General features: G+C 37.3%; 1 protein-coding gene across 2 annotated transcripts in view; it reads right to left on the bottom strand.

Moving 5' to 3' along the window:
* CD200R1 (CD200 receptor 1) overlaps positions 1–7078 on the bottom strand; it is a 35032-nt gene extending 27954 nt beyond the window's left edge. Inside the window, exon 1 of one of the 2 annotated variants that reach the window (XM_074331927.2) lies at positions 6596–7078. In XM_074331927.2, the coding sequence (XP_074188028.2) occupies positions 6596–6662 (67 nt within the window). In that variant the 5' untranslated portion in view covers positions 6663–7078. The remainder of the gene's footprint in view (positions 1–6595) is intronic. The other variant, XM_019734881.3, reaches the window with a different exon arrangement.
* Positions 7079–12463: the final 5385 nt, after the last annotated feature.

Here is a 12463-nt window from a genome sequence, read left to right as displayed (position 1 = left end):
TATCTTTAAAGCCAACAAAGACCTATATAAGAATCTAGACCTATATAAGAATCTAGAAATTGTGGGAAACAGGAATGAGATTTTATTAAGAAAGTGAAAAACACCAAAACATTCAATGCATGGATGAAATTCAGAAAGAAAGAAAAAAAGGTTACTAATACAATACATTCAATCTCAACGCCCAAGACAATATAACCAACCAAATCATTATTATTGGTAAAAGCAAATTATATTAAAAACATATGGGTTTGAAGAAAGTTCCACTTCCTTTATGGCAAAGTAAGCTTCCACATAGAACAACTATAAATTTTGGACAAAACATAAAAGCAACTATTTGAAGCCACTAGAGAGTGGAAAAAAGCAAGAAGATTCTTAAAGAGTTTCAGCTCTTAGAAGAAGGGTTGGGAGCGTGGGTTCCCCTTTCTTCCCATTTTTAACACTTTTAGTTTCGGAGAAGGATGCAGTTGACACCACACTGGACAGTTAAAACACGAATACAAAACCCACAGTTTCTCAAGAACAAGAGGACAAATTTTGCGGCAACCTTGGTCTCTGGAAATTGAGAGAAGCAGAGAGAAAAAGTTCTAAGTTCTGTTTGTAAACTCTACCAACATCTCTCTGGCTGACCCTAAGCCACGTATAGTAGGGCACTCTTGAAGCCAACTAACTAAAGGTAAAAGCACTGAGATTTAAGTCACTGTCCAAGAGACAGAGTTTGCAGTTTGAGTTCAACTAAGTTAAACACTTTATGGGGGGGAAAAATCAACAGAGCAATATAACAAAATTCAGAGTCCCTATAATACAATATACGCTATCCAAATAAAATTTCTCAATATACAGAGAACCTGGAAAATGTGGCCCATTCTTATGAGAAAAAATACTAAAGGGAGACCAACCTCGAGGTGACACAGGTGGTGTAATTATCAAAGATCTTAAAGCAGATATTGAACTATTCTCAGTGATGTAAAGGAAAATATGCTCACAAAGACAGAAAAAAGTCAACAGAGAAAAATAACCTTAAAAAATAAACGGAAATTTTAAAATTAAACATACAGTATCTAAAATAAAATATTCACTGGATGGGCCTAAGAGATGAATGGAGATGACACAGGAAATTGTTAGCAAACTTGAAATATATCAATAGAAGTTATCCAATCTGATTAAAAGAGAGAAAAAGGATTAAATAAAAAACAAAATAACTATGAGAACTGTGATGAAGTAGAAAAAGTTCTTTAAACATACTCATATGTGTAATTTGAGTTCTATAAGAAGAGGAGAGACAAAGTTGGCAGAAAATTTATTGGAAGAAATAGTGATTGAAAAATCCCAAAATTTGCTAAAAAGTGTAAGTTTACAGATTCAAGAATCTCAGTAATCCCCAAGCAGGATAAATATAAAAATAACCATATATAGACACATTATATGTACTAAAAAACAACAATAAAGAGAAAACCTTAAAAGCAGCCAAAGAAAAATGACAATTATATTCAGGAAAACAATGATTTGAGTGTCTGCTGACTTCTCATCAGGAACGGTGAAACATTTTTAAAGTCTGGATAAAAATGTCAACCCAGAATTCTATATCTAGAAAAAAACATGCTTCAAGAATGAGGTATATTTAGGTGTGCCGGTTGGCTCAGTGGGTTAGAGCTCAGTGCTTATAACACCAAGGTTGCTGGTTCGATTCCCACATGGACCAGTGAGCTGCACCCTCCACAACTAGATTGAAAACAAAGACTTGACTTGGAGATGATGGGTCTTTAAAAACACACTGTTCCCCCAATATTCCCCAATTAAAAACAAAAGAAGAAGAAGGAGGTATATTTAGATAAAAGGAAATGAAGAGAACTCCTCACCAGTAGGCCTATGCTACTAATGATGATAAAAGAAATTATTTAGGCTGCAGGGAAATAATACCAGACAAACGCAGAAATTCAGGAAGGAATGAAGAGCAGTGGAAATGGCAGCTATGGTGGGCATAGCATATGCACTCAGAATCCCCTTCAAGGAATAACTTTTTGTTCTTCCTACTAGGAGCACTATCGGCAGACAGTCTTCAGTTCTCAGCATCTTCAGAGATCACTTCAATTACTTTGTCCACAGTCAGATCCTTCTCAGGGTACCCCACATCCAATGACTGACTGAGATTAAGATATAAAGGCCCAGCCATGTTGATGCAATACAGGGCCTGTCTAAGGCCATTCTAAACCCACAGCTCCCCATGGAGGTCAAATGAGGGTGTCAAGGGTGTTGAGAATGCAGATGAACTTCTCCCTCTGCAACCTTGCCCTTTTTTCCAAGTGTCCTCCCTAATAAATATTCTCTACTCAAAACTCTTTCTCAGATTCTGGATTCCTGGAGAGCCTGCAACAGCATCAACAACTCAAAGGAACAGGTATTTTTAACGAAAATGGTTTGCTTCTAAAACCTTCCAGTCCTGTTTCTGGTACTTTTCTATACTGCTTTCTTTAAACACAAATAAGATTTTGTTCTTAAGATGGTTTCTAGGCTGTTTTGAACAGATAAGGTATATAACAAAGAAAACTTTGAAATTGTTTGCTTCATGTCAATGCATGAGCAATGCTGTTTCTTCCCAGAAATAATTAGCTAATTGTGACTCTTACATGAGTTTGTTACACAGTCCAGAGCTATTATTTCATAACCACAGTCCTGCTCCCTAATCTCGGTAAGGAGTTATCAAATGTGTGTCAGTGATAAGGAGGAAGAAGAGGGTAAGTATATCATTGATTACTGAATGATAGTCACTGGGTAGATTGCTTTTCCAGACACAACATAATACTAAATGATAACTGAGTTATCTTATTAACGAACACCATTAACTGAAATACTTGTGACCTCATTGGGAGGCAATTTAGCTACTATGGAACTCTCTCATCTCCTTATTTCTATTCTCAACCTATTAGCACCCCTATATCTAACTTCTCATATTACTCCTCATTTCAGAAGAGTTGCCCTCTTCTTATTTAAGGTTAAGAACTCCATTTGTACCCCAGATTATCTCCCTTTTGAGCTCTTCTCAGATCTTCCTCTCTGTTATTGAGAGGAAAGATCATTATTGCTCCTAGGACCCAAGTACAAAAATCTCTAGTGCCCTGTTGTACTATTTTTATCTCTTTGAGTACTCTCTTTGTTGGCTCCTCCACTCCATGAATGATTCGCAATCCACAGATTGTGCTATATGTCCAGGTACCTATAGGAATTTTCCTGCTAATTGTCCTCCCTCCTTGTACTGAATTTGACATCTTCCTCTGCAACTTCCCTTCTCAGCCACCAACGTCTCACAGCAGAATCACAGGACTTTCTAAAATGGAAACTCAGGGATAGGAACTCTTGACTCCTGGTTCCAAATAAATATTTTACCAACTGTCACTCCCACTGAAGGGGAAACATCTGCCGTGCCATTCTCCAGAAATATTGCTTTATTATATTACTTTCTCACTCATAAAACAACAGATAGTTCCTCAAGGCTTAATGCAGTGTCCAAGTTCCTCTATTTAGCTATGAAGGACCCTCGAAATTCAGCCTTATTTCATCTGATTATATAACACACAATTCCTGTTCCATCAAGCTAGAATTCTTTCTCTCCCCAAACCACCTTGCCTTTGTTCATGCTGCACGTCCAGTCTGTATCTCTGCCTTTCTTCATGGATCCAAACCTATCAAGTCCCAGCTCAAGATCCACCTCCTTCATAAAGCCTTCAACAATTCCAACCCACTGTAATTTTTCCCATTTTTGGATTTTTCCTAGATTCATAGACAGTTTCAAGACTGATTGATTTAAAATGTTCTCTTAAGTTGTCATCTTAACTGGATTTCCCTAATTTAGATTGCTAATAACTTTTAGGCACTTTTCACATACACACACACGTAACTCTTCCATACATACTCAACGTTCTTAATAAAGATTTTTGGTTATTTATAAATTGCTTAAGTGTGGATGTACCAGAGAAAAGACACCTAAAAATTATTATAATATATAAATTCACAACTATCACAAACTACGTAGAAAAGGAATGTAGGGCAGAAATTAGTGAGGAGAACTGACTCTGGGTGGTGAACACACAATGGGATTTATAGATGATGTAATACAGAATTGTACACCTGAAATCTATGTAATTTTATTAACAATTGTCACCCTAATAAATTTAACCAAAAAAAAAGAAATTAATGAGGACAAACCCCTTCTTTGCTTCAATTGCTTTTAACCCTTTTTTCTATATTTTGCAAACCGGCTGTAGCTACCAAATAGCCCTGTCTTGATTTTTATCTCCTCGTCTTATTACTGCCTGCCCCCTAGTGGAAGATACTGACAAGTGATCAAATTAGCCAAAGAAAGAGGATTTTCTTTTCAGTAACTCATAATCTCAATAACAGGGATTGTTATAAAAGGTAGACTATTGATGGGAATAGAAAAATATAATTTGAACACACAAAAAAAACTAGAAGATAATTGGCTAAAATAAGGAGGAAGAAGTGGTGTGGAGTGAAGGGAATGCAGAGAAAAGAGAGCAGGGTTGGGAATTTGCTCTGCAGTGGACGACTTAGGATGTTTTAATTTTTCCCCTCAGGTATTTCTGAATGAACTTTGTCTACGAACTACCACATTGCTTGAATTTATAAGCAAATGAGTAAAGAAAAAAGTAAGTAGAATTTTTTAAATGCTATGTTTTCCATTGAGGTCATTAGCTCCCTTGCTCCTTTGTGAATTTATCTTGTATATTAAAGTGAGTTATTTCTGTTTGGCAGTATTAATAACAATGCAGTGCTGGGAGTAAAGATGTAAATTCATGCCTCAAGTGATTTGTTTCTCATTATTCTAAATGACTTCATGGTGAATTTATCATGCCAAATCACTGCAAGTAACGTAATCTGCTTTTATATATCTTGATTCTAAATATTTAGATAACTTTATATGCAAGCACAGACTTCAGAGATTTGGTATATGTAGTATCCCCTAGTTGTGTTTAGAAATAGTTTTAAAATTTAAAACTTTACACTATTAAAATTCAAAATTATCAATTATGTTTTAATCTTTTTTGGAGTGAAATATTTATTTAATGTATAGTTGGCACACAATACTATATTAGTTTCAGGTGTACAAAATAGTGATTCAACATTTACATATCTTACAATATGTTTACCACACTAAGTGTAGTAACTGTCTGTCATCATGCAAAGTTCGCACACTAATACTGACTTTACTATTTTTTAACCTTGATTTTTCTTTTCCTTTACTGAAAAGTCATAGTACAACTTGACGTACATAACTCCTTGCCTAGCTGGCTTCCCTGACAAGTTGGGCCCTGCACGGGTTTCTGTAAGAGCTTTCAACAACAAGGCCTCAACTATTGAAAGATTCAGATCATATGAGTTTTTAAATGAGCAGTCCACTAAGTTTATAACCAAGCATTGGCTCAACTTTTTTTTTCAGTGGAGTTATAAATAATAATGCTCTTCAGTGAAAAGTGTAATGGCTAAATATAGAGGAAAATTGCCTGTTCAAATGTTCAGTGATGCTTCCAGATGTGATGGCGTGTGACCCTGCCATATACTAGTGGTGCTGGACAAATCATTTCACCTCTCTAAGCCTCAGTTTCTACCTTCATAAAGAAATGTGTTCCGCGTGTACTTCACTGACTTGCTGTGCAGATCAAAGGAAAAAAAGTATGTGAAAATTCTGCATAGAAAATACAGTCATGTAGTATGGTAATTTTGTGTGTGCTCACCAGTAGGATTATCGTGCGGAAAACAGATTATTTTTCTGGGAAGGTAGGCAATATTTTCAAGTCATTCATATAAGGAAAAAGAAACCCTTTTATCTTTCAATTACAAAATTATAAAATTTAAAACCAACTACACTATTTCCTTGCCACTGCTCCCATCTACTAAAAGTGAAACCCGAAAACTCCCTCCCACATCGACTCCTACCAACCTTCTGTAGTGAAACCAGGACACCCCCACAATAGTCTAAATTATCTACAGCACCTACAGCAACCTAGATGTTGAAGAGTGTGTCCTCTAGCACAGAAAGTGTCTTTTATAGTCTACACATCTTAAAAATAAATACAGATACATCACAGATGCACCACTAAACCATGAGTATGTTATATTTTAACAAGCACCTGGTCACAGAAAGTGGTAGAAAGCTATGAACTCCCCTAATTTATACTGTTCACAATATTGACCTAAATAAATTGGGATCATTATTTAAATTTTTTCCATAAGTGGAGAAGAAGAGAAAGAGAACCCAGATGATTTAGACTGTGACCAGAAATTATGTAATTTATTCTGCCTCATTCAAAAAAGGGGGAGGAGGGAATAAGGAAGTGGGCAGTGCGGCAAATCATAGAGATGTGCATACTGTAGTAGGATAAAAAGCAAAATAAGTAAAACAAAGAGGAAAATAAGGATAATAAAGTGAAACAAATCTGGGAGTAGTCCCTTTCCCCATATCTATGATTGCATTTATGTCATATTACTCAATAAAAAAGGAAAAGAAAGCTCAGGAAAAGCTGAGATTAAGTTTCTCGCCAGTCATTCTCCTGTCACTCTCCCAAAGAGAATTCGAACTTACCAGCCACTAAGAAAACAGTCAAAATCAGTAGTAACTGTAGATCAGAAGTTTTCCAAGTGCAGGGCATTTCTGTTCTATTGTTTTCTGTCCTTCACTCAGTACTTCTCCTCCCCACAGGTACAAAAGGAGCTGTGGACATGGTGACGCTCTCTCTGGTTGATTTCTCCGTGCTGAATCCTCTTAGCCCATCATCAGTGGACACTCCTTTGCTCCTAGCGCCTTCCTTCAACTCGCTGTGTTTCAGCCTGATTAGTAACTTGGAGCAGAAGAAACTCTCCTCTGGAGCTTGACACAGCAATAGATTTCCTGTATGAAGCACTGAAGCAAAGACGGAGGAAGCAGAGTGATTATCTTTCAGCTCATTGGTCCTTCTCTCACTTCTGCTGTAGACAGATAAACTTTACAGTAAGGCATTGAACGTGCCCATGATAAAAGGATTTGTCTAAACTTGGACGAAATACAAACCAGGATATTTACCTATTTTTGGTCTATCCCTTTAAACTTCACAGTCATGATCATTTTTAGAAGTTTTCTCCAGGTTGAAGAAAGAGGTGAACAGCCTCAGTAATAAAGTTTGTAATAAGATATTTTCCCTTGAAAAGTCTTGCATGAAATTACTGTCTATAATATTTACAACTCTAGAAGCATCAATAAGTGTAATACTTTCCTATTGCTACTGTAACAAATTACCACAAACTGATTAGCTAAAAACAGCACAGATGCATCTTGGAATTCTAGAGGTCAGAAGTGCACCGTGGGGCTAAAATCAAAGCTTCCGCAGGGCTGTGTTCTTTCTGGATACATGGAGAGAATCTGTTCATTGATTTTTCCAGCTTCTAGAGGCCCCAGCATTCCTTGGCTTGTAGTGACATCATTCCTACCCTCTGTTCCATCGTCACATTCTTTGATTGTAACCCTTCTACTTCCCTCTTACAAACACCCTTCTGATTATGAGGCCAGACAATTAAGTTCTCGAACTTTCCACTGTGTAAGTGCATACTGGACCACCAAGATAATTTATCACCCCATCTCAAATTCCTTAACTTAACCACATCTGCAAAGTCCCTTTTTTCATGTAAGATTACTGTGTACAAGTTTCAGAGGTTAAGTCATGGACATCTTGGGGGGCCATTACTCTATCACAATTTGGTACTTATGTCCATTCATTTTCACTTTTGAAGAGCTAGACTGATCATTTCAACCAAATTACAAATAAACACTTATCTTTAGTTGTCACAGAACTGGAATTGAGACTTAAAAAAAAACAAAAAAACCCTCTGCCTTAATGCGCTAGTTCATGTAGATTATGTCTGGGAGAAAAGAAATGCTCTATGTGCTAAGAATTTCCTACCCCAATGCAAAACTCTCCAGGAAGGGGAAGAAAACATTGAAAACAGGAAAAAGACTAAACAACATGCATTTTTTTCTTTTAAGTTAGCAGTTTCATCTTTCCTCTTGCCAAATAGTAACCCACACAGATTTCCCCCTTCCTTTCTCCAGCTTTCCTTCCGGTGAACCAATCTGATTAACACAGTGAAATCAGGTGCTTCAAGGCTTCAAGATACGGAATATCTGAAGACATAAGGCATATGACAAGGGTGGACTACAGAAAAAAACAACTTCACTGCCCTCTAATATTTTACCAGGTGTCAGAAAATCAGTGATGAAATGTTATTTGAAATGTAACTTTCTGACTTCTACCACATTAGTGTTAAGGAACATAGTAGTTAAGACCATAAGTTTTTCTAACAGGCCTTGGATTGAGTCTCTGCTGGGCAATTACGAGTCCGATGATACCAGGCAAGTTCCTTAATCAAGTCAGTAAATGTTTGTTTCCACTTATATTATACTTACATGAGCATCATTTTATGTCATCAAAAATTTTTGGTGGTCATTTATTTTAATGCCTGTTCCATGACACAGCCAAAACTAAAGCACAGAAGGGCTACATGGCCTTCTTATTGTCTCAGAGTGACTTGGTGATACAGCTGGGAGTCACACTCATGTTTCATGTTTGCTCGTTCTGTGTTCTTTCCACTCAACTCCTCTGGTTTGAAATTTCGGGCAACAACTTTCATAGACACACTCCCATGCACTCATTCATCTCAGGTCAGACCACAATCTACAATCAGCAGTTTAAGAGTCAAATGAGTGGTGTCAAACACCATAGAATTCTCGAAATAAATTTGGCAGAAGAGACTTTCTCTCCTCACTCTGTTATCCCCTTTCCCCCAAACCACACTCCCCAAACTCTCAATTCCCACCTTTACCTCTTATGGAGAGCGGGGGTTTGAAAGAACAATAATGGGACTGAGTGTTTGCTAGCATAATCGTCCATCAAAGATATGCCATGAAAGTCAATATATTAAGAGAAAAATGTGCTTGTCTAGTAAATGCACATCTCTGAAAAAAATCGAAAGGACCCAGATTCTCCTTAGCTGTGTCCCTTGGGCACCAGAACTCAAAAACGAAAGCAGAAGATCAAGCCAAACCAAGAGAAATGTGCAGCTCAAACCAGAAATCTAACACTTTTATTCCAACAGTCTTCCAACTAATAATCATCAATACTACCAGGTAAGAATCAGTGTACACCAAAGGTTTAAAGAAAAAAAAAGAAGAAGAATCAGTGTACTCGAGAGACTAACAGAATAATGTGCTGATTAATGTGTTGTGGTGGCCAAAACAAAAAGGCTTAGTAAGCTTTAATAAGTCAGAGCTGCTTTAAGACATAATGCCCCCAAATTTGCATTGTTGGTTTACTCACAAATTGATTTATCGGCCTATAAATGCTTTTGAAGTAAATTTTTTCCAGTCAGGTGTATTTCTTTGTATCCAATGTCATAGTCAGACTTAGCCACCACCTGAAACCACTTAGAAGCCACTGCTGTCTTGCAATATAAATATGCAGATGCTTTGCATGGATTTTAAATACTTATTGCTCAGACACTAACGACCTTTTTATTCCTGACCTCTTGTTCTCCATCGTCTGATCTTTCACTGCCTGGATTTGAGTCTTGACTTCCTGGAACTCAAGTACATGCCTGTTTCTCATAGCTTAGCTGAATTCTCTGGATGTGTATTTTGCAAAAATTGCCCAATACCTACTTGCTTTATAATTTTTCCTTCCTGTGAGCTCTCTGACTTAGACATATGACCTCACTTACCCTCCGTAGTGTGCACTCACGTGCATACTCACACAAACACACTACTAAACAATTGTCCCAAGTCCCTCAATCTACCCTGTCCTACTGCTGCCCAAGTATTAATGCTACAATTTCACACAGGTGAAAGAACAATGACTAACAACGTGAAGAATTTCAAGGAACTCACATTCCACAACACTCTACTCTTTATTTTACTTCCTCCCTGCCCTCATGACACAATAATTAGAGCTATGAGGCTAACGAATTACTGCAGAGGCACTATAATTCAATGACTGCATAAAATGGCTGCTCATTCCGGCCATATCCTATTTACCTATTCTCTAATTCACTTCTCTACAAACTTCACAGACCCACGTTCTAAAGACTCATATGAAATCTTGGATCTCCTTCCATGCACAATCACTAAATATACTAATGAGTAATTTAAAAGAGCCTCACAAAATGCATATTTCTATTTTTTACGTTCTACTATCTGATTAATAATTACCTTGAAATTTTTCACTTCCAATATACAGTTGATTCTATGTCACCACCAGAATTCTCCTTTCAAAGTTAGACAAAATATATATCAGATGAGAGTTAATCATTATTTTTCAATATAAATTCTCAGATTGGGCAAAAAGAAAAATTTAGAAACAGATGTTGAAAATAAAATGTCAAATAAAAAGTAAAACCAGGGCAAGAAATTAGTAACCACATTTTATATTTTGTTACCGGTAAATATCAATTTTAAACCTCTGGTTATATCTATAGTAAATAGTCAAGACTTTAGCTTAACACTCAGGCCCTTCTAAGCACTTTATAAATATGGCCTCATTTAATCATCTCAAGAAATCTATGAAGTAAATATCATTATCACCATTTTACAGCTGAGGACACTGAGGCCAGAGAGGTTCAGTAAATTGTCCGATCACACAGCTAGTAAGTGATGCAGACAGGAGTCAAGTCCAAAACTCTTACTCCAAAGTCTATCTTTTATGTGGCTAATTACTTTATTATTTTTTAAACTCTCTGTCTTGTCCCCACACTCCTCTTCCACATTCCTCATCCTTATTAAATCTATTCATCTATTCACTCACTCTTTCTTCCAGTTGAGAGCTCTTACAACTTCCTAGCTTGTCTGTTTTGAAGAGAGACAGAGAAAGAGAGAAAGATGAAAATGAACTTTATGCTCCTCTGATCATGTTTGCATTAAGATTACTCTCTGCTGCCCCCTGGAGATAATTTGGAGAAGCCAAAGTTAATGTTTTCATAAATTCATTTAGCATATTCAGTAACTGCTGCACTTTGAGAATTTGGTTGCAGTGTATGCTAACATGCTAAACATTGCACATTTATTTGTATCTTTTGAAAACTAGTTAAATATAATGAATCACTACCTGGTGAATAGTATAGATATTACACCCTAAAGAAATATTACTGAATAGAAGAATAATGAATCTTCTGAGATGTTAGGATGGCTTACTAAAAACAGTAAAGATGGACGGATGGATGGATGGATGGATGGATGGATGGATGGATGGATGGATGGATGGATAGATGATAGATTCAATGCCTCATTTCAGAGAAATTTGAAGTAGATTGTCATAGGTTGGGTACCCTGAGAAACAAACCCTGAAATAGAATTTAGTGTGAAGGATGATTATTAAGGAGTAGCTTTGGACCATCTCTTGTGTAAATGAAGGGACAGAAATTGGTGTGAGCAAAGGGAGAAGTCAAACTATAAAGTAGGCCTGCAACAGGCTCAGGGAACCCCACGGGGAGCACTGGAGCATGAACTGCCCTTTAGCGATGTCCTCTGTTGAGCTGAAATGACCCTGTCTTAATATTCCTGCATCCATCGGTCATTAGGTAGAGCTCAGGAAAGGAGCAGGACCTTGGGTGAGGCAATCCATAGAGGGGCTGACTTCTGAACTGTGGGCAACACCATCAACCCTGGAGCAATCAAGTCTTTCATTGAAGATGATCGAGTGGTACCTCGCAGCATCTGTGATGTAGATAAACATGGGAAAATAAGCTCCTCTCATTCTGATCTCAATTACGTACAGTGGTATTCCAGTCAACCAACTGTCTTTCATTCCCAAGAAACCAAATTAATAAATAAAAATCTTGTTGAAAATTTAAACTTGGAGGAGATTTGCATTGATACATGTGAAATGAGGGATCCCTGCTTCCACTCCAGCAACCGTCCCGCTTTTGTGGCTCACCCACACTACACCTCTTCCCACATCCCCCACCCCACCTCCCCAAAGAGAAACTGGATATGGGAGATGGGGAGAAGTGCAGGCCAGAGAAGAAGCCCTTTCCTGAGGCATTAGAAAGAGGAAGGACAACTAGGAGTCTCACCACCCACATTTCCTCTCCCTCTAAACTTATGATCAGCTTCTCAACCAGTGTTTGAGCCTCTTCATTCCCCTTATACACCCCTCTAATTATTTGGTGATAATTTTAGTAACTTCAGTAATAAATGGCAATTCTCTCTCTCTTCCTCTCTCTCTCTCTCTCTCTCTCTCTCTCTCTCTCTCTCTCTCACACACACACACACACACACACACACACACACACACACACACACGAAGATTTTAGAGGCAGTGATGTTATTTTCATCTATGAGTGACAACTGGAAAGGGAAAGTCCAGAAAAATACAGAAATGAATTGAAAAGAATAAAAAGCCAAGTTATATACATTAGCTAAAAACTAACA

This window comes from Rhinolophus sinicus, chromosome 17, assembly GCF_057876585.1.
Source record: "Rhinolophus sinicus isolate RSI-liver-muscle chromosome 17, RSI-T2T, whole genome shotgun sequence".
Lineage (NCBI taxonomy): Eukaryota > Metazoa > Chordata > Mammalia > Chiroptera > Rhinolophidae > Rhinolophus > Rhinolophus sinicus.
The sequence above is the reverse complement of the archived record's forward strand: the minus strand, read 5'-3'. Positions and strand labels throughout refer to the sequence as shown.